Source organism: Aspergillus pseudoviridinutans (assembly GCF_018340605.1).
Source record: "Aspergillus pseudoviridinutans IFM 55266 DNA, scaffold_9, whole genome shotgun sequence".
NCBI classification, from domain to species: domain Eukaryota; kingdom Fungi; phylum Ascomycota; class Eurotiomycetes; order Eurotiales; family Aspergillaceae; genus Aspergillus; species Aspergillus pseudoviridinutans.
The window spans coordinates 1,518,143-1,542,834 of record NW_025091289.1 but is presented as its reverse complement, the minus strand read 5'-3'; the positions used below and the strand labels follow the sequence as shown (position 1 = coordinate 1,542,834).

At 50.7% G+C, this 24,692-nt stretch overlaps 12 protein-coding genes across 12 annotated transcripts; 7 read left to right on the top strand and 5 right to left on the bottom strand.

Annotated features, from left to right (window-relative positions):
* Positions 1 to 426: 426 nt before the first annotated feature.
* On the bottom strand, positions 427 to 3,015 carry Asppvi_011370 (beta-glucosidase H; the record flags this gene model as incomplete). The annotated part of the gene is made up of 3 exons (XM_043307199.1): positions 427 to 829; positions 875 to 2,891; positions 2,943 to 3,015. 3 exons carry the CDS (start codon positions 3,013 to 3,015, stop codon positions 427 to 429), a joined length of 2,493 nt encoding a protein of 830 aa, XP_043163134.1.
* Positions 3,016 to 3,871: 856 nt separating this feature from the next.
* Asppvi_011369 (uncharacterized protein) lies at positions 3,872 to 4,192 on the bottom strand (the record flags this gene model as incomplete). The annotated part of the gene is made up of 1 exon (XM_043307198.1): positions 3,872 to 4,192. One exon carries the CDS (start codon positions 4,190 to 4,192, stop codon positions 3,872 to 3,874), a length of 321 nt encoding a protein of 106 aa, XP_043163133.1.
* A 773-nt stretch (positions 4,193 to 4,965) lies between these two features.
* On the top strand, positions 4,966 to 5,910 carry Asppvi_011368 (uncharacterized protein; the record flags this gene model as incomplete). The annotated part of the gene is made up of 2 exons (XM_043307197.1): positions 4,966 to 5,315; positions 5,367 to 5,910. 2 exons carry the CDS (start codon positions 4,966 to 4,968, stop codon positions 5,908 to 5,910), a joined length of 894 nt encoding a protein of 297 aa, XP_043163132.1.
* Positions 5,911 to 6,743: 833 nt separating this feature from the next.
* Asppvi_011367 (TNT domain-containing protein) lies at positions 6,744 to 7,503 on the top strand (the record flags this gene model as incomplete). The annotated part of the gene is made up of 2 exons (XM_043307196.1): positions 6,744 to 6,818; positions 6,874 to 7,503. The coding sequence occupies 2 exons, from the start codon at positions 6,744 to 6,746 to the stop codon at positions 7,501 to 7,503; spliced, it is 705 nt and encodes a 234-aa protein (XP_043163131.1).
* Positions 7,504 to 7,914: 411 nt separating this feature from the next.
* Positions 7,915 to 9,164, top strand: Asppvi_011366 (TauD/TfdA dioxygenase family protein; the record flags this gene model as incomplete). Its single annotated transcript, XM_043307195.1, has 4 exons — positions 7,915 to 8,146; positions 8,195 to 8,524; positions 8,582 to 8,956; positions 9,007 to 9,164. The coding sequence occupies 4 exons, from the start codon at positions 7,915 to 7,917 to the stop codon at positions 9,162 to 9,164; spliced, it is 1,095 nt and encodes a 364-aa protein (XP_043163130.1).
* Positions 9,165 to 9,502: 338 nt separating this feature from the next.
* Positions 9,503 to 10,042, bottom strand: Asppvi_011365 (uncharacterized protein; the record flags this gene model as incomplete). The annotated part of the gene is made up of 1 exon (XM_043307194.1): positions 9,503 to 10,042. One exon carries the CDS (start codon positions 10,040 to 10,042, stop codon positions 9,503 to 9,505), a length of 540 nt encoding a protein of 179 aa, XP_043163129.1.
* Positions 10,043 to 10,755: 713 nt separating this feature from the next.
* Asppvi_011364 (putative haloalkanoic acid dehalogenase) lies at positions 10,756 to 11,469 on the top strand (the record flags this gene model as incomplete). The annotated part of the gene is made up of 1 exon (XM_043307193.1): positions 10,756 to 11,469. One exon carries the CDS (start codon positions 10,756 to 10,758, stop codon positions 11,467 to 11,469), a length of 714 nt encoding a protein of 237 aa, XP_043163128.1.
* A 626-nt stretch (positions 11,470 to 12,095) lies between these two features.
* On the bottom strand, positions 12,096 to 14,259 carry Asppvi_011363 (putative MFS monosaccharide transporter; the record flags this gene model as incomplete). Its single annotated transcript, XM_043307192.1, has 10 exons — positions 12,096 to 12,437; positions 12,486 to 12,571; positions 12,622 to 12,911; positions 12,963 to 12,977; positions 13,026 to 13,066; positions 13,111 to 13,506; positions 13,553 to 13,630; positions 13,678 to 13,950; positions 14,000 to 14,052; positions 14,115 to 14,259. The coding sequence occupies 10 exons, from the start codon at positions 14,257 to 14,259 to the stop codon at positions 12,096 to 12,098; spliced, it is 1,719 nt and encodes a 572-aa protein (XP_043163127.1).
* Positions 14,260 to 16,557: 2,298 nt separating this feature from the next.
* Positions 16,558 to 18,496, top strand: admA (ADAM family of metalloprotease ADM-A; the record flags this gene model as incomplete). Its single annotated transcript, XM_043307191.1, has 3 exons — positions 16,558 to 16,621; positions 16,670 to 17,654; positions 17,716 to 18,496. 3 exons carry the CDS (start codon positions 16,558 to 16,560, stop codon positions 18,494 to 18,496), a joined length of 1,830 nt encoding a protein of 609 aa, XP_043163126.1.
* A 233-nt stretch (positions 18,497 to 18,729) lies between these two features.
* On the bottom strand, positions 18,730 to 20,599 carry Asppvi_011361 (amidase family protein; the record flags this gene model as incomplete). Its single annotated transcript, XM_043307190.1, has 3 exons — positions 18,730 to 19,763; positions 19,825 to 20,252; positions 20,313 to 20,599. The coding sequence occupies 3 exons, from the start codon at positions 20,597 to 20,599 to the stop codon at positions 18,730 to 18,732; spliced, it is 1,749 nt and encodes a 582-aa protein (XP_043163125.1).
* A 1,621-nt stretch (positions 20,600 to 22,220) lies between these two features.
* Positions 22,221 to 22,624, top strand: Asppvi_011360 (uncharacterized protein; the record flags this gene model as incomplete). Its single annotated transcript, XM_043307189.1, has 2 exons — positions 22,221 to 22,265; positions 22,322 to 22,624. 2 exons carry the CDS (start codon positions 22,221 to 22,223, stop codon positions 22,622 to 22,624), a joined length of 348 nt encoding a protein of 115 aa, XP_043163124.1.
* Positions 22,625 to 23,142: 518 nt separating this feature from the next.
* plyC (polysaccharide lyase family 1 protein) lies at positions 23,143 to 24,555 on the top strand (the record flags this gene model as incomplete). Its single annotated transcript, XM_043307188.1, has 4 exons — positions 23,143 to 23,504; positions 23,564 to 23,916; positions 23,960 to 24,217; positions 24,266 to 24,555. 4 exons carry the CDS (start codon positions 23,143 to 23,145, stop codon positions 24,553 to 24,555), a joined length of 1,263 nt encoding a protein of 420 aa, XP_043163123.1.
* Between the last annotated feature and the right edge of the window lie 137 nt (positions 24,556 to 24,692).

Here is a 24,692-nt window from a genome sequence, read left to right as displayed (position 1 = left end):
TCTTGGTCCAAGGTGCTCCTTGATGGAAAAGGCATCCCGGAACCCCCACGTTCACGACACGGGAACTCTGGTTATATCCCCACCAATGGAAGCTTGAAGTGAGCATGTTTGAATGCTGTCAGCATACCTGCCAAGAGCGGCCCAAGACATCATGTGGGGGATTGCTGAGACAATCTAACGAGCTGACAGAGGATTTGCGATTACAGTTGGTTTAAAGAGTCAGCAGATCACCACATGCCCCACGTTTACCCCGGATTAAATACGGTAATGACCCTAATGGGTAATCGTGGTGGCTCGATTCAGTATTGATTGAACCCCCACACTGCCCAGCCTGGACTTTGGATAAATGCATCCACTTTACCCGGTGCCAAGCTCCTGACTTGCAAGTTGAGACTGAAAGATGGAAGACAAATGTTATGATGCTATCTATACACCACTCCAGTATCTTGTCTGCTCCACCCTAAACTCTCCTCGAGACATAATCTCCTGACTCGATGTCCCAATCAGCACCTGATAGACGCCCTCTTCGCTCTTCCACATATCCTCGATCTCGTCCCAGAAGCTGGTTGCGTATTTGTCGATGTGGATGTCCACTGTTTTCTCCTCTCCATGTTGTAGGAACACCTTGGTGAATCCGTGCAGTTCCTTGACAGGCCGCGGAGTTGCTGAATGGGGTGCGGCAATGTAAACCTGTAGGATCTGCGCTCCTGCCACTGGACCTGTATTCTTGACTAGAACTCTGGCAGCGGGTGGACTGTCCGATGAGAAGACACTCGGAGATACGGCCGCCTCAGGAGAGACGCTGAAGGTCGTGTATGATAAACCATGTCTGCAGTCGTGAGCATGCGTCTAGTGAATAAGAACATCAACTTACCCAAACGGAAACAAGACCTCGCGGCCAACCTTCTCGTAGAATCGATATCCCATATACACATCCTCGCCATAAAGCACTCGACCCCCCACGCTCATAGAGTTCAGATACGCTGGATTGTGCCTCACATCCGCCGGCCAGGAAAGGGGCAATTTCCCACAGGGGTTGACATCTCCAAATAGGACATCGGCAATGCCATGGCCAGTTTCATTGCCCCCGTACCATGCCTGAACAATCCCTCTGGCTCGATCCACCCATGGCATGGTGACAGGAGTCCCGGATTGATTAACGATGACAGTCTTGTCGGCCGCCACATCAAGCACAGACGAAATCAGCGCGTCAATGCCCGGAGGAAGGTCCATATCCGGACGGTCAAATCCTTCCGACTCCCAGTCTCGATTGAGTCCCGTACACAGGATCGTATAATCCGCCTCGGCCGCAATTTTAACCGCATTGGCAACCATTCGCTCAGGGTCCATATGTAGACACGCGCCGAGATGGGCGGCGCCGCCGCCAAAGTGGACCACGCCAATAGCTTTCATAGGACTGGTGTTGGCAGAGCCGAACTCAATTCGAATTCTATACGTCTGTCCAGCTGTGAGCTGCTTCGTCCCGACCTCCTGCACCGTTCCTTTGCCAAAAAATGCCGTTCCGCGTGTTTGGCGGGTGGTATTGTCAATGACCATCTCATCGTCAATGAAAAGCGTGGCCGTACCGAACACGGTGAGACCAAAGTCCCAGAGCCCAGAGACATCCGGTGTGAACTCTCCGATTAGGGTAGCCCAGAAAAGACCTCTGTTGAGACCGGGTGCGTTGTAGTCCATCAGCTGAAACGCCGTGTTACCCACCGGTTCTGTCGCCAGTAGTGTGCGTTCTTCCTTTTCGTGCGGCTCATTGTAGAAGTGGATGACGGCATTGCTGAGCATTCGATCTATGACAGGAAGCATCTTGTGAGCATATGCGCCGGCTTCATAGAGAATCTCGGCATCAGGAAGGGCTTCGACAACTGCATCGTATAAAGAGACGGCATAGTATGGTTCAAGGGAAGCACTACCGCCGCCTGAAATAGCGGGAGTCTTCACATGAGACCCGATCAGCGCGATCTTCTTGATTGTTTTAGGAAATGGCAACAGGTTGTCCGCATTTTTGAGCAGAACGATACTATTCGCACACAGCGTGCGGTCCAACGCCCTGTCTTCTGGGAGGTCACGACCAGTTTCCTCCGCCGACACAGGAGCGCGGCCTGCGCGTTCAACAAACTCAAGCACCTTGCGAGCACGCTTATTGATCGTCGACTGTTTGATCAGTCGCGCCTGCATGGCGGATTCTATGTACTTTCCGCGATATCGCGTCGGGCCCGGCATCTCGAGGTCTAGACCGGCGTTCATCGAGTCGATGGTGGTGTATGTTCCTAACCAATCGCTCATGATCAAGGGATCCCAGTTCCAGTCTTTGCGGACAATATCCAACATGGCAGGACTCTCGACGACATGTCTGCCGTTGATTTTGTTGTACGATGTCATCAAGGCTCCTGGCTGGGCGTCTCGAGCAACAATCTGGAAGGGACGCAGGTAGATCTCCCGAAGTGCTCGCGGAGTGACCAGCACATCGACGGCACGGCGCTCATGTTCCTGATCATTTCCGACGTAGTGTTTGACCGTGGAGATGACCCCTGTACTCTCGCATCCTAGGACGATCGACTTGGCCATGATCCCCGAGAGATGGGGATCTTCCGCGAATGATTCAAACCCGCGTCCTCCTAAAGGCGACCGCTGCATGTTGATCGTAGGTCCCAGCCAGCAATGCGCTCCTTTGGCGAGACATTCTTTGCCAAGAAGGGCACCAGCTTGATGCAACAGGTCACGATCCCATGTGGCGCCTAATGCCGTGCCACAGGGGAGACACGCAGCGGGCACACCTGCAAAGAACTTGGTGCCGCGGATACCATTGGGGCCGTCAGTGGTACGAATTGAAGGCACATTGAATTTGGGGATGGCATAAGTGTGCCAAAAGTCACTTCCTATTAGTCTTTAGCGACGCTCTAGGTAATGCTTGGGTCAACAATATGCACCGGAGAGGAGAGCGATCTTGTCGTCCTCGCTGATATTGGCTAAAACATAGTCTACGTCGAATTTGGGCGTCATCTTCAGTCGGTCGTCATGTATTGTTGATTTGGCATGATCTCAGACAAGCACAGCTACGGTAGACATAAAAGTATGGTGTGTTTAAACAAGCTGACGATCCTTACGGCCTCTCGAGCCGAATTCCCGATTGGGTGCCGGACTAAATCCGTCAACAATTTCCTCAAGGACTTGGCCACCCCCACGCGATGTGGGTTATTCAGATTGGAAGAGGGACTCGTGGTCTCAGAGATGAAATGTCTCGTTGTATCGGTTAAATTAATATCAGCACCGACAGTTGTAGACTCCTCAGAAGCCGACATTCTGCCAAGCTCGATCGCTGACATGAGATCTTAGCCCGGTCAACTCAAGAAGAGTGCTTACTGACTCATTCGCTGCTCCGCCGTTATTGCCCAAGTAAAATACTGGTGCACTCAAATAGCCATTGTGACGCAAGTGTCATAGCTAATTCTGTACCAGGCATGAGTGTCATATATATCTCATTGACAGCACGATGATCTCAGTCAGAATATCATGCTACGAGCACTATTGAGACCAAGGCTCCAGATCTCTGTCCTTAGAAGGGTATCCCTACGCGATGCCAAATTTCCTCTATTCAAGTCATGGTCCCAGCCATTGGCTTTTTCGGGCTGTTGTTGCTCGGTACTTCCAGTTCCAGTGCCAATGCAGTAGCAAGCCAAAGCAAAATTAGGCTACTGAGCGGTGCACTTCTCGGTCAATGCCGCTGAGCTATCATGTCCATGCGGATGTCAAGCTGGAAGAAAATGCCGTCATCACAGTCGACAAGACAATCCTGGTCGAGTGCATCAGTGTTCCAACCCTTCTGCACGCCACTGTAACGGCCACCACTACCTAGACGTCACTGCAACCATTGCTTAGTGGCAGCCAGGATACGGGGCTGAGAGATCAACCCAGTCGCGACGGGGATCACCACAAGCAAGAGACCTATATCCAGCATGACCAGCGCTAGTGCCATCCTTGCCGCGAGAAACGGACCGATTGGAGAAAGTTCAAGGCGAATGGAGCCGACTTTCGTAAACGAGTAAACGAGGAGCATACCTTTGGCCAGAAAGGTGGTGGCACTGCCTGGATCGTCAAGCACACTCCGGACGTCCTGTCCAGGGTTCGCAGGCTGGACAAGCCTATCCCCGTGATCCTGCACAATTGCTTCCTTGGCCATAAGCACCTGTCAGCATACTTTCTCAATGTGATGATGTTCATCATCGACATGCACGTGTATCACTTTGGCTACTCGCAGTGGGCCGGTTAGGTTCGTAGGTGTTCGTGTTGGAAACTTGGGGCGATGGGAGATCCCCCGCTTTTTCAATCATCACGTGCCGCGAGAGACATATAGTCCAATTGCAGCTGACTCGGGCACTTTGGGGGCCAAAATAGTCTATGGTGGTTGGCTGGCGGGTAAACATGATTGTTTAGGTACTGTTTAGTCTACCTAGGAGGGAGCTACCGTAGTGTATTGGTAGTGAGTTCTTGTACCTTCTTTAAGTGTTCGCTGTCCATCTGTCATAGGGTACCTTCTACCACATACTTTGTTCTAAACTGCCGAATTCGACCATGCGGTATATCTGCATGGTTTCTTCGCTTCTAGGCCCCATGCTATGATGCTCGACATTAATTTGATCTCATTGAGGATAGCGCCTAGTCTTTTTCAGCAAACACATTGGGGATAGCCAGCGCTTACCAAAGTTTGTTAAAGCGCCTAACTGGTGTTACATGCTAAGCCTTGCAGGGTCTGCCAGTCATTACTTGTTGTTTAGCGACATGTGTACTAGCTCTATGTTTAGGCCTCAGCTGTGTGACCTATTTGAATACTGCATGGCCCCTGAGCCACACGTTTTTTTCTCTGTTTTCTTAACTTTGCTGATCGGCCTGTCTCTCGTTTCAAGATATTCAACAATGCCTTGATTGCACCGTCAAACCCCGAAAAAAGACACCATGCCGGGGGTTGGCCCACCTGTTGCAGCGACTCCCACTGAGGCCACCGCCACTACCACCTCCACAACGACAGTTGTGACCACCACAGTCCCTATGGTGACCGTCTATACACCACCTGCATCCTGTTCCTCTCGTTGGACTTATGAGGCCTCCACTTACAACGGTATCACCAGCGGAATTCTGCTGCAGAATGCCTTTTCTGTCGATACTGGCTGCTTTCCGCCCGGTTTCCAGCAGAATGGTCGGATTCTTGCCCGTCAGATCTTCAGCCCTGGAGCATGTCCCGACCGGTATTCTACTCAGCAGTTTGTCGTCAGCAATGCCATCACCACTGCCACATGCTGTTTAAAGTGCGCATCTGCAATGGGATTTGTTCTTCTCTCTACTGACAATCGCATTAGTGACTTTTCTCTATACGCCGATTCCGGATACGTTGGATGCGTCAGTACTTTCACCGGTGCCACCAAAGTGGCTGCAAGGGCAGGCGGGATTATATTCAACACAAGCGACTACACCACCAGCACCAGCATCTCCGGGACATATACCATGTGGGGCATGCCCATCGTGATTGAGAACGAATCGACCGATCGAAGCGTGTACACAACTGCTCCATCGACATCCGCAACAACCACCGCCTCCGCGACCGCAACGTCTTCTATGATCTCTACCTCTTCGTCTCAGATCGCGACTCAGACTGCCGTCTCCTCCTCGTCCGGCGGGTTATCAAGTGGTGCAAAGGCCGGCATTGGCGTCGGAGTGGGCGTCGGCGTCGGCGCTCTGGCCATCATAGGATTCCTGGGTTTCCTGCTGCGACGACGGAGAAAAGCCCCAGCCCCGTCTGGATTTACACCGCAGCATTTTCGTGAAGTTCAAGGACAACAAGTTTCCGAGCTTCATGCAGACTCTCGCAGGTCTGGCTTTCCGATAACCGAACTACCATCCTGATTCTCTGCCTGACATATCCACCTTATACTCCTGCCTTCGACCGGTAAGACTTGTCGAAGGCTGCTCTGAGTCCAGTGATATGGGATTATTCACGCTGTTATGATTGATGATCCTAACCTTTTTTTGTAATTAAATCTAATCAGATGCCATCGATCATTATTCCTTATATGACTACTGGAAATTCCAATGTAAGCGATCTGCAGTCCAACTCGACATGTATCGACCAGCGAGATGTATGCCGCTCTTTTTGGCAAGATCCTGGTCCTGCTGAGCCAATCAAGCATGACCTCTTTCTGGTACATCTGCATACCCCTGATACTTAAGGTACCTACGCAGTAAGGCTCAGCTACGGCTGAATATTTGTTACTCATAGTTGCCTTACTTCTGCTGATGCAGTCTGCACGGTCATTATTATTATCATGTGTGAGCCTGTTGGGAAATTAGCTGTGGGTCTTGATCGACTCAGCTTCAGATAGGTGTCAATAATTCACTTAGCGTCCAATAGTTCAGCTGAGTTTGACAACTGACAACTCATGAATACTTCACTGACATCCACAGAGATGCACCTGCGGTCGAACGAAGGAAGGTTGTTCCCTAATCATAGGGCGAAATTCTTTAGTCGCATGTTTGGAGTCCATCTCAAATTCTCAATCACATTCCTGAAGGTTGTTCTTGGTAAGATCAGCCGGGTTGAGTAGGACGATCTGCATGCAAGGTGATATTGAGTGCAGCATGCAGGGTACACAGCTTTCTGGACCCGCGTCGCAGAAAAATAAGTAGCAAGATGTTCGCTCGAATTTGTCCTCCTCAGCATTACACGGCGCATCTTCACGATGATCCTCACCAACGCCATTCTGGTGCTTAGCACCTTGCTCCCTGCTACTGTCCTATCCCTCCAACAGACAGAGGTAAATAACTCGCCATTCATCTCACCATTCAATTCTTCTTCCGCTAACCCTTCAGGACACTCTCTTCCCTGCCAGGTGCTGGCCGGACCCCTGCGCGGGCATCACATTCAAAAACGACACCTACGTCTGCGGAGACCCACGCCTCGGGCCCGTCGTACCACCCCGGAAATTCCCGCTGCGTAACGAGCTGCGCACCTACGCGCGGTTCGGCGCGCTCTGTCCCGCCGAGTTCCTGGACAAATGGGCCACTGATGCTGCTCCAAACGGGACATACATATACCCACCCGCCAACGGCTTTTTCGTCGACACAGAGAAGCACCCCATCCTGGGCAACGCGACCCTACCGGTCGGCATGAAGCTCGACCGCTTCGGGTCAGAGTATGGCAGCTTCCTGGCGCCCCTGGGCGCACCGTACATCGAACGCTCGTTGCCGCCGAGTAACCTCAACACGTTTGACGGGAACTACCCGTACAATTACCACGTGTACGAGGTGACCAGGCAGTTTCTGGTTGGACTGGGGCCCATTGCGCCTTGGTTTGAGCAGCCTGGGATGGGGACGCAGTTTGTGACGTATACCAACGTGCTGGGCTTGATAAATGGGGGATTCTTGAGACGATTGAATGAGTCCGAGTATGATGAGAGGGTGGAATACTCGAATCCGTATACTCCGGGACCGAATCACTAGTGCATGCGCTTACGATGATAGACTTGTCTTGAGATATCTTAATAATGTAATACATTCATCGGGAATGATGCATAATTTCTGACAGCCATTCGCAACACGCTAAGATGGTGCCATAGGACGTCGGGATGACCCATCAGATAAGACCAACTCGCATCCAATAACCCGGGAGGCACAATAAAAATACTCATATCCAAACAATGGCGTCATTCAGCGATTCATGGCGATTTGTTAACCCCGCAGAGTATGATCCCAGTGCATACATTGCGAGTCAAGCACACCATCAGTATGACGAATCCTGCGTGATGCCCTCGGGTATCGGCACCGATAGCAGTATAAATATATTCTATTCCCCGGACAAGATATTATTATCAACAAGCAGCTTGAATAGTTTCAAAAGAGAGAGTGAAAACAATGGCACCAACTTTGGAAGAATCCACCCTTGTCTCGAGAACGGCCCCATCCAAAGCACCCCAAGAATCGACTGGGCTCCAGCGAGAACCTCTCAAGCTGTCCGGAGTACTTGACCAGTTCGAATCATTCGATGTGACACCAGCTATCGGCAGAGAATATCCTACCGTCAGTCTCAAGGAATGGCTCAGCGCTCCCAATTCCGATGAGCTGCTGAGAGATTTGGCCATCACGAGTAAGTTGCTCCCTTAGTTGCAGTTACCTTATACTAATACAACTGCAGTCTCACAACGGGGCGTGGTCTTCTTCCGCAAACAGGACGACCTAGACAACGACTCTCAAAAAGAGCTCATCCACCGATTGGGTCTGCTGGCAGGCAAACCCGCCACGTCGGGCCTGCACATCCACCCAGTCACCAACGCGGGCCGCGAACACGGGGGCAAAGACGATGAAATCAGCGTCATCAGCTCCGAGCAGCGAAAGAAGCTGTTCAAGGGGCGGTACGCCACCAGCCAAAGTCTCAAGGGCGGCTGGCACAGTGACATCACCTTTGAGCCCATTCCTAGCGACTATGCCGTGTTGCGTTTGACCAAGCTTCCAAAGACTGGGGGTGGTAGGTAGATCCAGTACAATTTCTACGTTTCCTACGGGCACGTACTGACCAGGATAGACACCCTCTGGGCCAGCGGCTACGAAGTCTTCGACCGCATCTCCGAGCCGTACCAGCGCTTCCTCGAATCCCTGACCGCAACATACGCCMAGCCAGCATTCAACCAGAGCGCCAAGGATAATGCATTTGAACTCTTCGCTGGACCGCGTGGTGCCCCCGAGAATGTTGGCAGCGAGCTCCGCGCCGAGCACCCAGTCATCCGGACCAATCCCGTCACCGGGTGGAAGAGCGTCTTTGCCGTCGGCGCGCATGTCGAGAAGATCAATGGCCTGGCCGAGGAGGAGAGCAAGCATTTACTCAACTGGTTTGTGTCATTGATTGTGGAAAATCATGATCTGCAGGTGCGACACAGATGGCGGGATCCTAATGATCTTGGTAAGTCTTCTTCCGCCTGCCGTGGATGATGGCTAAACATTACAATGTAGCAATCTGGGATAACCGCAGTGTCTACCACACTGCTACGAACGACTACGATGTCTTTGGAGAGGAACGAGAGGGCCACAGAGCTGTCAGTCTGGGAGAGCGACCCTATCTTGATCCCAGTAGCAAGAGTCGGCGGCAGGCTTTGGGGTTGAACGGATAGTTTTGAATGATTGATCCGTATCTTGTTGTTTAGTTGCCATAAGGACAGTTGAAGGGCATTCGACTTTCCGGAACCACGTATCTACATAGCTGCATTTCTACGATACAGTCTGAGTCCAGCTACGCAGTTACTATTGACTCATTTCTGTTTTGCATCAACTATTTACACCTAAATACATGCCTGTCCTTCCGTCACTAGGGCGCAGGAATCTGCCAAGGTCTGTCCGACTTGTGTACACATAGTCTCCAGTCGAGCGATGCTCTTGACTTGCGACAAAGTATTATCGGATACGACAACGTTCAGAGAAACTCACATGGCTGAAATTGGACACCTCCGCGTCAGACCAAGGCTTCTTCCTGACGAGTGGTTAGATGTCGGAGCCCCATCTGTGACCTATGAGCAAGTGCAAAACTTCTCCATTTGGCGTCTTCCTCTTCCTTACAATGCATTCCTTCGAGGCGCTCATCAAGGTTCCACTCATGCACCCTTTTTTCATCGAGCAACAGCCTGACGGCTCCCACGCGCTCGTAGATCATTCTGCCATCACGATAGAACAGAAGCGATCCCAAGAGCTCATGGAGGACAGAAACCAGATAGTCTGGATGCATCCTATAGTCGAACCCCGTCTCCCTTATTAAAGTGAGTAGTCTACCAACCTCAGGCCCGCATTGGAAGAAGCGCTTTAGAACCCTGTACAACTCCCAGGGGTCCGTTGCGGCGCCGTGGCCTACAAAGAAGCCGCCGCACACTGGGCGGACGGCGCATACTGATGGATAGCTAAGGTGCCAGGACTTAATGCGGCGCTTCCCGTCGTCTTTCAGAACAAAGAACTTGGCGCGTGCATGCTTGAATCGGGTAGGGACCTTTTGGGCCGGCATGATGAGAACCAGGTGCCGTCTCTGGAAGATTAAGATGTCCGCCTCATATCTGGGTGCGACGTGTTCGTTCAATACTTCCCAATCTTCAATTCGAAACTAGTGGTTGACCAGCAAAAGTGGATAGTGCAGTAAACGCTGGTCGTGGGACGCATACTTGGCGCCTCCAAAACGCTTTTCTCGCGGCGGGGACGAGGTGGGGTAATTTGGTAGTTCAACGCTGACTGGATCCCGTTCTAGGAAGCTGTATTCTATGATAATGCCCCGGGGCTCTCGCGGAAGACATAATATAGTTGGTTTTCCAGATGCAGCTGGATTGGAAATCATGCTTGATGGGTAGGGAGGTGTATCTCAACGAATAATATCAACATTAGAAGTACCTGCTTCATCATGTGATGCTGCTTGCTCTAGGCCTCTCTAGTTGGCGCTGCAAGTGTAGAGTAACATGAGTTTCCGTCACCAAATCAAGCTAGAGGAATATTTCTGGGCTTGCCAACTGTGGCAGAGCTCCGGCGCATAGATAGAATACTACCCATAAGCTATGCGGGCTCAAAATATGTCGCTGATGCCGAAGGTGCATGTTTGTTTCCCTTTTTGGTCCCCGCTATCGATAAGCCCGCAGTGTAAGTTGTACTTGTAGCCCCACCTTCTCCCTCATTCTGCCTTCGTCTCATCTTCAAACCTTCTTCGTCTTCTGCATCTTCTATCATAGCAAAATGTCAAAACTCTCCGACTACCGTCTCTTGTGCTTCGATGTTTATGGGACCCTAGTCGACTGGGAATCCGGGATCGTGAACGCCTTCCAGCCGATCCTCGACAAGAACAATGCATCTGTCTCACGCGAGCATCTCCTAAATGTTTACCATGAACTCGAGCATGAGCAACAGGCTTTGACACCTGATATGCCATACTCTGAACTTCTAGCAAAGATCCATCCCAAACTTGCTCAGCGCCTCTCCCTCGCTCCGCCGACCGAGGAAGAGAGCGTCGCTTTTGGCGAATCAGTCGGGACATGGCCCGCCTTCCCAGACACAGTTGATGCTCTCAAGCGACTATCAAAGCACTACAAGCTGGTTGTCCTGTCAAACGTTGATCGAGAATCATTCGCCAAGACGAATGCCGGGAGTCTGCAGGGTGTCAAGTTCGATCGCATCATCACCGCGCAGGACGTGGGCTCGTACAAGCCTGACCTGCGCAATTTCGAGTACATGTTGAAGACTATACAGGCCGAGCTGGGAGTCGACAAGAGTCAGGTCCTGCAGACTGCTCAGAGTCAATTTCACGATCACCAGCCCGCCTCCAAAGTGGGGATCAAGTCAGTCTGGATTGTAAGACGGGGGGCAATTATGGGCAACATCAAGGATACGATCTATGATTGGAAGTTTGACACTCTGGGCGATATGGCACATGCTGTAGAAAGTGGCCAATGACTGATACATATATGAAAAGGAGATCTTCGAGCCAGGCAGTCATGTTCATATCTGAAATCAACACCGCAATTAAAGTGTTCCAAGCAAGAATAGACCGAGGGCTTTATCCATTTGTCCGATCAATCATGACTCAAAGCTTGATTTGTGTCTGCATTTCAGCATGAGGATAGACATTCCCCAATATGACGCCAAAGCATCTGAACTTATGATGTTAACGCTCATCTCGAGCCTCAGGCCATCACTCTGCAAGCACTTAAAGCTCATCGGACATGCCTCGGCACAATTCGACACAGATACGCTCGGCCATCTCGAGTCTCCCGATTGTTGAATTCAGGCTAAATACATCTCCATTTATCCGTGCTTTAGTCACATTTCTATTTGCTTCGTCTTGTGAGGCGACTTGGATACGTCACGGATACACTAGGAAGATCCCTTTCTTTGTCGGGTAAGATAGTTTTATAATGATCTGCACAATACCGCGTGTTCATGCGCCGCCGTCTATTATATTCCACTAGCCAAAGCGTCTTAGCACCCAGTTCTACCGTAGTATTGTATAGGTGCGGCCACAATTTCAAGCGATAGTCGAAACATCACAATGTGATGCTTCTGCTAGAGTAATACAACCACTACGAGCTCGCAGTCTTGGGCAGCTCAGTTTGCTCGCGATGATCCAAATGCTCGAGCTTCTCGGATGTCTTCTCCTCGCTCAACTCGGTGTCTTCGCCCAGCAAAGCCAGTAAGCCAATCTCCCTCTCAATGCGGCGTTTCAGAGCCTCGTCCTCGGCGGCGATGCTTTCGGATCCGAATAACTCGTCCATCTCTTCCAATGTGCGGCCCTTGGTCTCGGGGACGAGGAACCATACATACAGAACACCAATGGTGGTCACCAGTCCAAAAAAGATGAAGGTACCGTAATCAGAGGCCGCAATAAAGGGAGAAGTTGACAGACCGACCGCAAAATTGTTGAGCTACTTTCTGTTAGAAATTCTATGTAAATTCGCTATGAGCGCGCTTACCCAGTTGCTGCTGCCACCAATACTAACGCCTTTGGCGCGCATACTCAAAGGGAAGACTTCCGACACGACAATCCACGCGACGGGGCCTGCTTCCGTTAGTTCGTCTGGTTAGATTGCAGGGCATAATTGCACTTACCCCATGCGTATGCGAAGTTGATAATGAAAATCCACACAAAGACTACGGCAGCCCAGCCAGCTCCCTTGTGATCCTCGAACCTGCCAGAGTATGTTCCGATGATGCCGGCAACGATAAAATGGCAGACGGCCATACCGATGCCGCCGGCGATCAGAATCTTCTTACGGCCGATGTTATCGACCCAAAGAACAGCGGGGATGGTGAAGACAAATTCGAAAATACCGGCGACACCGGTGGCGAGCAGGGAGGTAGTCTTTCCACCTAGTTGGAGACCCTTGAAAATCTGCGGACTTTGTCAAATGTCAACACAGTGCTCTTGACTTCAGACGTAATACACCTACGCGTAGTAGTTGATACTGTGACCTGTCAGCGAGATCCTTGTAGAACCGGATGTATTCACTCACGCATTGATTCCGTTCCATTGCTGGAAGACCATAATCATACACTGCGCGAGTAAGCGATTGCAACTGATGCCGAGAGAATACTTACAGCTACAGTGGTTCGTTTGAACAAGGACTTGTCGGTGATCAAAGAGAGATAGTCATTGACACCAATCATGAATCGGCTCTTGAATGAGCCATCCTGATACTGAGGATATCTCTTGCGAGCTGCTTCATCCTCGAACATGCGCAGCGCCTTGATTTCGAGAAACTCGATGCGGACGGAAATGTCATCAACTGAAGTATCGCGCAGCCTGGCCAGCGTCTGTAAGCACTCTTCCTCTCTTCCTCGATTCATCAAGTGTCGCGGGGACTGCGGCATGAAGAGGAGCATTCCCGCTGCCAGGGCTACGGCTGGAAGGATCTGGATACAAACGGGAATCTCCCAGGCAGCAATGGATTGGCCATCGCCAGTTCCTCCAATGTAGTTTGTCCCGTAACCAATCTAAAACATCAGCATCTCATCATTCTCCAGCTGACCATATACATACCCAGAAGCTGACCATGATACCAAAAGTAATGGATAACTGCTGCACAGCGACCAGCGAGCCACGGATTTCCGGCGGTGCCTATCCAGGTCAGACAGAAAACTTATGTGTGTGTCATTGGGGCATACCAGTTCCGCGTTATAGAGAGGCACGATCATACTCAGGTTGCCCACACCCAGACCCGTAACGAACCGCCCAGCATAGACGTAGTCTGGGTTCTTGGTGCATGCCTGGACAATGACACCGACGCAAAACACAACCACTGCAATGACGACCGTGATGCGACGACCGGTGGCATCTGCCAAGTACCCGTTGATGAGGGTTCCGAGCCATGCACCGAGTTCCAGAATCGCAGTCAACATTCCTTGTTTCACTCCAGTGCTCTCTGCATATCCTTGGGTCTGGGAAAGGTGAGCGCCGATCGACTTTGGTTCATCAAGAATTACATACTGCTTCGATAAACGAGTGCATTGTTAAAATTTGCGCGAACATTCCTTGGTTGTCTGGTACCGTCAGCCTCTGAATCATTCTTAAGAAGAGTAGGGCAATAGAAGAGGCATCATACATCCATAAACTAGGCCACCCAGAGACGCGAACAAGGCAATACCAAAGGTCTTCTTGCTGCTGACCAAGCCACGCCAACCGACCTTTCCTCCGGCCAGTTCGGCTCTTTTGGCCGAGATGTCTTGAGAAGTCATACCCCCTGCCATTATGACAGTTTGGTGTACAGAAGGGGAGGAATAAGAGATAAAAAGGCAGGATCAGAGCAGTGCTAGCGAGAGACCAGATAAGAAAAGACAGGTTCTATTGTTCATCAAATATATAGCTAAAACAAAGCTGCAGGTTCGGAACAATCGGCATCCAAGGAAGTCCTGCGAGAGCTTCTACTGCCAAAAAATGCTTGATTTCAACCCGATAGCCGACCAGAACCGGCGAGAGCCTTCCCATCAGCCCATGCATTGACCCCATCCTGTGTACGATACGATTTTCGGCAATGATCGGTATGGATTTATCCTGAACCAATGACGCTGAAAGAGTGAATGGGGAGTGGTCCACTTTTCCCCGGCCTTTATCCCCGTGGGGCCACTGTCGGCTGGAGAATGTCCATTTCTTGTCATGATCGTTCAGTATAGTGGGAATCATCCTTCGGACCGTGGGTAAGTCTAACAAACCGAAAAAAATGGCGTTGTAACTTCAAAATGTATGTCCTCGATATCTCCAATATTGTTAAGCTTCGTGGCTGCCGGTGCGAGACGCCACGCCGGCTGCCGGCTCGGCGTCGCAATCATTCTCGTGGACTGCCGGTTAGTACTTGGTTAGTCGCGAAACTAAGCAGGGAGACGGTGGTGGACTGGCGCTGGTGACTTTAGCGCTGACAATAGTTACTCCAACGTACCAATCATAAGCACTGAGATTCATTCTGTCTCAATCCGGGGGTGGAGCTGACTCAGGTCGTCGGCAGAATACTCAGGAGGGGAAATTTCTCGCCCTTTCGAATTAGAGTGGAGATGGAAGAACACAACACTGATTTTAGCCGGAATTCTCCCCCTGTGGACTGACTGTATCATGTTGATTGGATATCTTCATCACCTCACAATCGATTCATTGCAACACGTCATAACTGTCTGTGCGGCATAAGGACGGTATAATGCATGGGCAGATACTATAGCTCGGCATATTTCGCTAAAACCCAGAACAAGGACACCGAAGTTATTGGTTCTGTCGAGAAATTTGGATGAGAAGGCACAAGATCTTGTGGAATGCTCTCAAACAATGAGATATCACTATCGCGAGCTTCTGGTATGAGTCTGATTTCGGTCTCCAGGAACATGCCGGCTAAAAGACGGAAATCCTAGTCTCAAACGACAGATTCTAGAACTGGATCTAGCATAACCCATGACGTCTTAGGTTGTTCTTCACGGAGACTCTCATAGTGGGCTTCAAATATCAACAAGAACTGCATACTGTGTACTAAGGCAGACGAGCAACCTCGGCTAGTCTTAATCTCAGGCCACAAGAAATGGGTAAAGATGATTAGCACGTCGGCTCACTGGAAGAGAAGTAAGAAACATACACAAGTTCAGACCTCTTGTCAATTCTATGCACCTTGCTTTTTCAACAACTCCAGTCGAGCGGAGACCAGCCTAAGACCAGCTGTTATTGTCATTCCCGGTCACTGGTATCCAGCATAGGACAGTGATACAAGGATATATGCGACGACTTTTCATGCAGCTTTTGCAGGCGATGGTGATTCTGCATGTCTCTGTGGACCTACATCATCGTTGGAATCGACACGGAGATGTCAGCTCATCCAGCACAATGGTTAAAGTCCAGCTTTGAGACTCCATGCCCAACCGAGAATTTGGCCAGACTGGATCCCACAAATAGCATCGGAATCTTTCCGCGCTTGATGCGAGTTGCTGACAGCCAAGACTTTCCGCCAGCAGGGCACTCCAGTTTTTCCGCTCGCTATTCCGTACTAGGACTCTGTTGGGCCAGTATCATCCGGCATTGTTGGTCAAGATCAAGTGGGAACGCAGCATAGCCACCTTATCATTGATTATAAAGCACGATCTCTGGCTTTTGACTTCATGATCGGTCGGTACCCATCGTCTTGGCTGGAGTTATCACCTTGTCTCCGAAACATCCGTCAGCTACTGGGTGGAGCGTAATCGGTAGCCGGTGGCTGTGCAGATGCCGTATCAAAGCCCAGACCAACGCTCCATACCGCCGTTGATCATTCGAGTCTTCTGTTCGATTGGATTCGTCTGAGACGACGAGTCCCTCTCTTGGCCTTCGCAGCACATCGATTCGAGCTTGGGGATGGCAACCAGTGTCTTCGATTTATTTGGATGCCTAGCAGGATTCCACAGTTCTTACTCTGTCAGCACCTTACATGGCTCTCTAGCCTGTTCGTTATTTGAAGTGGCGGGCAATACATATATGAAAATGGGGGCTATCGAGAGGATGTCGGTCTACTGTTGTGAGAGGCTTCCAGGGAAGTAGGAATGAAGGTCCTCAAACTCGTCATTCTCATTGGTCTGATCGCCGCTGTGAAACTAAATGTCGCAGGTAAGAGGCGAGCACTTGCCCTACAACTACACTTCCTAACGTCCTTAGCACATTCGGTACAAACCTCCGCCTGGGATAGTGAGACCCGCCCCGAGAATGTGATTATCCATACACCGGCTCATCGAGTTGACGCCCACTCACACTTCGATCTGTCCTTTAGCCTTCCCGAGCAAGGAGCGCTGGAGTTGAGCCTGGAGCCGAACAAAGATATCCTCACACAAGGGTCCCGTGTCCAGTACCTCGGTGCAGACGGCGTAGTTCGCAGGACAGAAGCCGTGAACAAAGCCCAACACAGGGTGTTCAAAGGACTTGTCTTTACGCAGAACATTGGCGCAGGCGCAACTTGGAATCACGTTGGCTGGGCGCGGATATACATCCATCGTGATAGAGATAATCCCTTGTTTGAAGGAATCTTCAGCGTTGTCGGTCAGCAGTACCAGGTGACGATAATATCAGGATCCGGAAATACCAGAGAACCACAGATGGTTGTTCACTATCACTCTGCATACCATACATGGGACCATTTAGTAGCTCGATCGCCACAGTCTTCAGGGAATCCCTTCATCACAGATGAAGATTTACCGTGCCCTAGCACCAGAAGAGTCGCCTTGGTAGGCATCGCGACCGATTGCTCCTACTCGGCCTCGTTCACCTCCAGCGATGAGCTCCGGCGAAACGTCATCAGCATGGTGAATACGGCTTCTGAAGTCTACGAGCGGACCTTCAACATCTCTCTCGCCCTCCACGACCTGACCATTAGCGATCGGGATTGCCCGAGCACTCCATCCAGTTCAACATCGTGGAACGCCGACTGCTCTGCAGGAGATCTAAACTGGAGAATTAGTCGATTCACATCCTGGCGCGGTTCCCTCAATGATGACAATGCGTACTGGACGCTGATGACCGGGTGTCCGTCGGGCCAGGAGGTCGGTGTCTCTTGGCTAGGTCAATTGTGTACTTCCAACCGGGGACAGCAACGCGCGTCTGGTGCAAATGTGGTGGCACGCACTTCCAGTGAATGGCAGGTCTTTGCGTAAGTCTCTCATTCCCCGCACAACCAATCCTTCATGTTGACCCAACTGGGGATTCTGTAGCCACGAGTCCGGCCACACGTTTGGAGCCGTCCATGATTGTGATTCAACGTTGTGCGCTTCTGCTCAGGGACAGTGCTGTCCGTTGTCCTCCTCCACCTGCGACGCAAATGGACAGTACATCATGAACCCGGTTTCCTCGCCCTCACAGTCGGCGTTCTCTCCGTGCAGCATCCGGAACATCTGCTCGCAACTCAGCTCTGGGAGCGTCAGCACGAGCTGCCTGGTCAGTAACAGCAACATAACCACCATCACTGACGGGCAGTGCGGGAATGGCATCGTGGAGGTCGGTGAGGAATGCGACTGTGGCGCCAACTGCGCCGAGAACAGTTGTTGTGATGGGTCAACCTGCCGCTTGCGAGTCGGGGCTGTCTGCGATGACGCCGCGAGTCCGTGCTGTACCAACTGCCAGTTTGCTTCGGCGGATACGGTTTGTCGTCCCAGCACTGGTCCATGCGATGTTGAGGAGACGTGTACCGGCAATTCGACCATATGCCCCGCGGATCAGTTTTTGTCCGATGGGCAACGCTGTGGTGATGATGGTGCGGGATCCCCAGCATCGACATGTTCCAATGGAGAGTGCAGGGAGAATGGGCGGTCATGGGTGGACCGTCATCGATCACTCGTTATTGGTCTCGCGGCTGGTGTTGGTGGTGCGTTACTGCTTGCCGTCTTGGGTTGCATAATCTGCAGCTGTTGTCGACGGCCGTCGAAGAAGGCATCGCCAGGTGCGCCAGTGGTATCGCAGGTCTATCCTCCGCCGCCTCCTTATCGTTACGCGTAGGATGATTTCTTAACGAGCTCAAGTTTTCAATGATCATAGAGTTATTTCTTGAATCTCAATAAACTGGAACAGCTACTTGCGATGCACCCATGACCCTTTAACCGCGACCTTACTGGCTTCATATTGTACAGAAAATGCAAAGTCTATGAACCCATCTAGGATAGATCTTGATCTTGCCCTTAAGCTACTGTCCATTCATAGGTATCAATGTAGTAGCAATGGATTCCGTTTATTCATGCATTGATAACCGGCAGATTGCGAGTCAGGTATCCCCGCCACTCGGGCAGGGTACGTTTCMAAGGAGTATTCGTGGCCTTCTGCAGGTCTTCGATGGCGCTGGCGTATTTGATCAGAGTTGGTTCGGCAAAGGCAGTCTGTAAGATTGCTAGTCCGTACGGCATCCCTGACTCCTCGTCGACACCAGCCGGTACTGTGATCACAGGATATCCCGCCTGTGCCGCAATCTGAATGCTTTGGGCCACATCGGGCGGTACCAACAAGCCGTCGAGAGTGCGGTTTCCGTGCTTCAATGCTGCATCTATTCCCTCTTCGCGCGTAGTACGTCTGCAGAATTCCAACGCTTGCCAGTACGTTTCGTCCATGATGCCTTTTGTAGCTAACGCCGCTTCAAACCCGTCTTGCCCTGAACCGAACGCCGGATGGATACCGGGATACCCGCCTTCCGTCCCAAAGTTGGCTTTATTATACTCGACCAAGTCTTCCAGAGATCGCATATCGGTGTTGTTCAGTTCCGAGAGATAGGCTTTGATGTTGTTGTAAAAGTCGACTTTGACGTAGGTGTACTCGGATTCGTTGGGATATCCACGTCTACTTCCATAGTCCCAGTCCCATCCATCCGGTGACACGATTTGACGGTAATGGGGAAACTCGGTGCCATTGATGATGGTAGCACCGGCGTCTTTAATTAAATCCAAAAGCTCCGTCAACTGAGATATTTGGTCTGGACGCCCTAAGCGCCACAAAGATTCCCATGGAAGGCCGAACACGGCACCCTTGAGAGATGATCGGTCGCTCAAGTACTGAGTATAGCCGCCGGGAGGCGTCCGGCCTCTTTGGGCCAAGGTGTAATTATCCCGTGTATCAACCCCATAGATAGCGTCCAGGGCGTAGGTCGCATCGCGCACAGTCTTCCCGAACACTCCAACCGTATCTTGATGCAGCGATTCAGGGATAACGCCGTCGCGTGATGTGAGGCCCACTGTAGGCTTTATACCAACAGCAGCATTTCTCTGCGCTGGATTGATCACTATCCCGCGATTGTCAGAGATATTCTGAATTAGGACTTCCATTTGTGATTGAGCACGCACCACTGCCATCCGTCTCTGTACCAAGAGCAAAAGGCACAAGATTGGCTCCCACAGCCACGCCTGAGCCAGAACTGCTGCCCCCGGGGTTGACTGTAAAGTTATATGCGCTACGACACTGACCGCCCCGAGCAGAATAGCCTTCAGAGTAGTTGTTAGATCGCATGTCCGCCCATTCGCTCAGAGCGGCCTTCCCCAACAACAGAGCCCCCGCTTCCCGCAACCGCCGGACAACAAACGCGTCGCGTGGCACGACCGACCCCAGAAGAGCCCAGCTGCCAGCGGTCGTCTCCATGCGATCCTTGGTCGCGATATTATCTTTGACAATGAAGGGAATGCCATGTAACGGGCCACGGACTTTGCCATGGGCACGTTCAATATCCAACGCCTCGGCAATGGCCGACGCGTCCGGGTTGTGCTGGAGGATGGCACTATGTTTGATTCAGTAATATGAACGGTGGTCAGCGCTAGGCAGAAGGATAGATACTCACTTGAGGTAACTATGCGTCTGGAGTATACGATCCAGATAGCAATGAAGGAGTTGAACGGTCGTCAATCTGCTGGAAGATAGGTATTCCTGCAAGTCGTCGATGGTCGCTTCTTCCAATTGTATTCCATGACAAGGGCGCATTGGAAACAGAGAGGATCCACTGGTACCAAGCACTGGAAAGTCATAGACGGATGGACTCGAATAAGTCTGGATCTCCAGCAGATTGTCTTCTACCAGCTGTGAATTCGCCGGTAGAAGTAAGGACAGCAGCATGAGATGGCAGATCATGAAGGCGGATCCTTGCTACACTATAGGTATTTGGGTCCTGCTTTAACATTCAGACAAATAATGGGCGGTCCAACTATTCTGTGATGCTTCTGCAGACCTGGAGCCAATTTCTTGTGGTGTCAAAAGGATGAGGTTGCTGTAGCGCAGAAGATTGCCTATCTGTGGATAGTTAATCCCTGTCCGTTACCCAGGATCTTCATCATTATTGCCTTTTAAAGAATCACGCCGAACTCTTCCAGCTGATACCGATCGGTGAGCCGACCATGAAATAGATCCATTGTCATGCCGTGCTTGTTTTGTATCCTGCAGGGAATATAATATTAACACTTCGGGGAGGGGAGAAAGAGGTCAAGATTGCACGCTTCTTAAGGATCTCGATCAGTCGACTTCTCTTCACTCTTTCTTTTGCGTGTTGGAAGATGCCATGGCCAGAGGTATCGACTACTGGTCTCAAATATGGCGAGTACTTGGGAAGCTCGAGATTTATATGCAATGAACCGCCCGGATACAACACCCGTCCATCATCGCCGGTTGTCATCTCAAGCTTGACAACATTAATCACGATTGCAAGTCAGGCACGGAGTGTAACATATATGAACTCCAGGCCAATTTTTCTGTATTTATCCCTTGAGGGTTATGCATCGTTCAACCAGACAAAATGCAGACAAAGCTCTTCATCCCATGCGAGTTCGAGGCACCCCTGTGTATAGATGATCATCTGGGAGATTTGCATTTCATATGCCTTTCTCGCTGGGGGCAGTTTGGCGAAAGCCGTCGAATGGTCAAGGTTCACCTGCTAGTCTGGGAAAGTTTGGATGCTCCTTTGCGTTCCCATGGAACTCCTCGTCGCTACCTGCTATCTCATTTACCTCATCAGTATCTCCACTAAGATGAGATGTCTCACCTCGTTTCACTTCACTTCGTCAACCTCACAACAAGTAAATCCTACACTTTACTGACCATCAGACAAGGAAGGATGTTGTCTTATTACTCTTTCAGTCTTCCTTTTCACTACTGGCTTGCCTCTTATACAGCTGCCACGGTTTACCGTCTTTTTTGCCGTTCATCGTCGGAATCATCCAGTTATTCCGATATCTTGTCACTCGTAGTATGCGCCTCATCATACGCCGGGTTCGCCAAAGGAAACCTGCCATGTCAGCGCAGTTACAGAAGAGACACGATATACTACACGGGTCTCCTTATCGCAGCAGTGTATCTGGGCAAGCTTTCTGACCAATTTGTGAAGCATTTATACTCTTCAAATAACCTGCAAGGTCTGTCACAGGACAATAGGAAATGGATAATCCACGTCCTCTCAGCTTTTGCATTGATTGCCGAAGCTGAATCGAGAATACATCCGGTCAGTACTACAGTCTACCTTCTGTTGTGCACCTGCCCAAATGCTGTTAGCTGACCATTCTCACAGCCGGAGAAGGCCAAGCTGCAGGTTACACATTCTCGTGTGACCACTCAGCGCAGATTCTTCATACTCTTTGTGATCTGCGGATTAGGATACGCATTCGGACGGATCACAGAGATATTTTATGGATTCCGATTCACGTTATGTGCAGGTTTGGGACGATTCCACTTTAGCGATAATCCAGATCTCCTGACCATGATCATGGGGGATGTATGCGGTCAATCGCTGGTGATTCTGATTCTCCAAGTAAGATTTACCGCGACCATGCACGTCTTCTGCAGATGCTGATTGAACACACCCAGATTGCGGGCGCCATTGAGGCGCTGTTGAAGACGGAAATCCTCCCGCCTGAACAAGTCGAACATAAAGGCGGAGAACGCCCTGATCCGATCCAGAGAGTCCGCTTTGCGAGATTGCTTGTCGAGAGCGTTGTTTGGTATTATGTTTGGTATTTTCTTCCTCCTATTGTCCAGAAACTGGTTGGTCCCAGCGCAGTCCTCGAGAAAATCTCGCTCGTCACGGTATATTGGATAGTCAGCAAGTGGAGCTTAGATATAGGAGACCGTGTCGCCGGTGTCTTGATTGAACTACTGTTTTCAAGATGATACCAAGAAGGATTTGCTTCAAATCTTTGCTGTATAATAGTCTGGCTTGACACAAGACATGAAAGCTCAACATTATCGCATCTAGGCTTTACCGATATTTTTATTCCAGAGAAGTAGCCTTCCATAACCGACTCGGCAGCTGCGCTGACTTTGTCCACATGTGTAACAGCTAATTTGAATAATTTCAGGGGAGATTGATAAGACGAATGAGCCAGATATCCGAAACCCTGGCCTCCCTACTGAAGATGATAGGTGGAGACGATCGTCGTCGTAGTCCATCTTGAGGGGGCCTAAATTGTCGCGTTCTTCAACCTCGTCTTCCGATTGACCAGCACAAACGTTTTTAATCTATCCCGGACCCTGCAGGTTCGCCAGGTTGACAGCGTTTACTTGGCACGGCGTAATTTCTGCAGCAATCATGTTTGGTGTTTTTATTCCTTTCGTGTCTGCAACTCCCGTATATAAGCGGAAAATGGCTGGTCTTTCCTTTCCCATCTTTCGCAACCCATACCTTCAACATGAAGCTATCTGCGCCTCTTTTCGTCAGTCTAGCTGCTTTCTCTCAGGCTGTCACGGCGCTGGTCGCATTCCCTGGCGCCGAAGGGTTTGGCGCCAATGCGATCGGCGGCCGCAATGGCCAAGTCTACGTCGTTACCAATCTGAACGATACCGGAGCAGGCTCACTCCGTGACGCTGTTTCTGCAACTGATCGCATCGTTGTCTTTGCAGTCGGAGGCGTGATTAAAATCTCCGATCGAATCGTGGTTTCGAAGCGTGTGACCATACTGGGACAGACCGCGCCTGGCGATGGCATTACAGTCTATGGTAATGGATGGTCTTTTTCTAATGCGGATGATGCGATTGTGCGATATATTCGGATGTATGTCTACGCTTTCAGCGGTGACCATATATTGGGTGTACTTACTKACACACCTGTAGTCGCATGGGTAAGGGTGGCTCCGCAGGCAAGGACGCCATCACGATCGCGGACGGAAATAGGATGATCTTCGACCACGTTTCGGTCTCGTGGGGACGTGACGAGACCTTCTCCATGAATGGAGTAGTTAGCAATGTTACCGTGCAAAACAGCATCATTGCTCAGGGGCTGCAGCCCCATTCTGCCGGCGGATTGATACAGACCGACGGTGGTGTTTCGCTGTTCCGCAACCTGTACATCGACAACAAGACGCGCAATCCCAAGGTCAAGGGAGTAAACGAGTTTACCAACAATGTTGTGTACAATTGGGGCGGTGGCGGAGGATACATTGCTGGTGACTCTGATGGTCAATCTTGTATGGCTCTCTGCCTTGTGTATTGGCATCAGCTAATTGTTAGACGCCAATATCATTGGCAATTACTTTATCAGCGGTCCCTCGACATCGGTGACAGCGTTTACTCGTGGCAATGCAAACTTCCATGGATACGTCGACAACAACTACTACGACTCTGACCAGAATGGGAAACTGGACGGCTCTGAGCTCGGCGCGTCGTCCTCGAACTACGGTGGAATGGCAATCGTGTCGACCAAATATAACTATCCAGCGGTGGCCTATACTATGACCCCAGCTGAAGCCGTGACTTATGTGACCAATTGTGAGTTTGCCCCTGTCCGAGAATGCATCAGCTAATTGAACTCGACAGACGCCGGAGCATCCAAGGTTAGGGATAGTGTCGACACGCAGTTGATCGCGCAATTACAGTCTTGGGGCACAAAGGGTGCTTTGATCTCCGATGAAGCGACTATGGGAGGGCCAGGTACTCTGAACGGAGGCACTCCTGCGACAGACACTGACGGGGACGGAATTCCTGATGCAGCGGAGAAGCAGTTGGGAACAGATCCAAACACTAAAGATTCCATGAAACTGGACAGTAGTGGCTATACGTATCTGGAGGCGTGGGCCAACTCGCTGGTTCCGTCGACCTACCATTGACCATGTCATTTGAAGTCAGTGCATTCGGAGAATATATGCTAAATGCATGCACTTTTCCACGATCCTTGCAGAATACGATCACAAGATCATGTAGATCATCGATGTAACGTAGATATTAGCCTAATTAAGTCGGTACT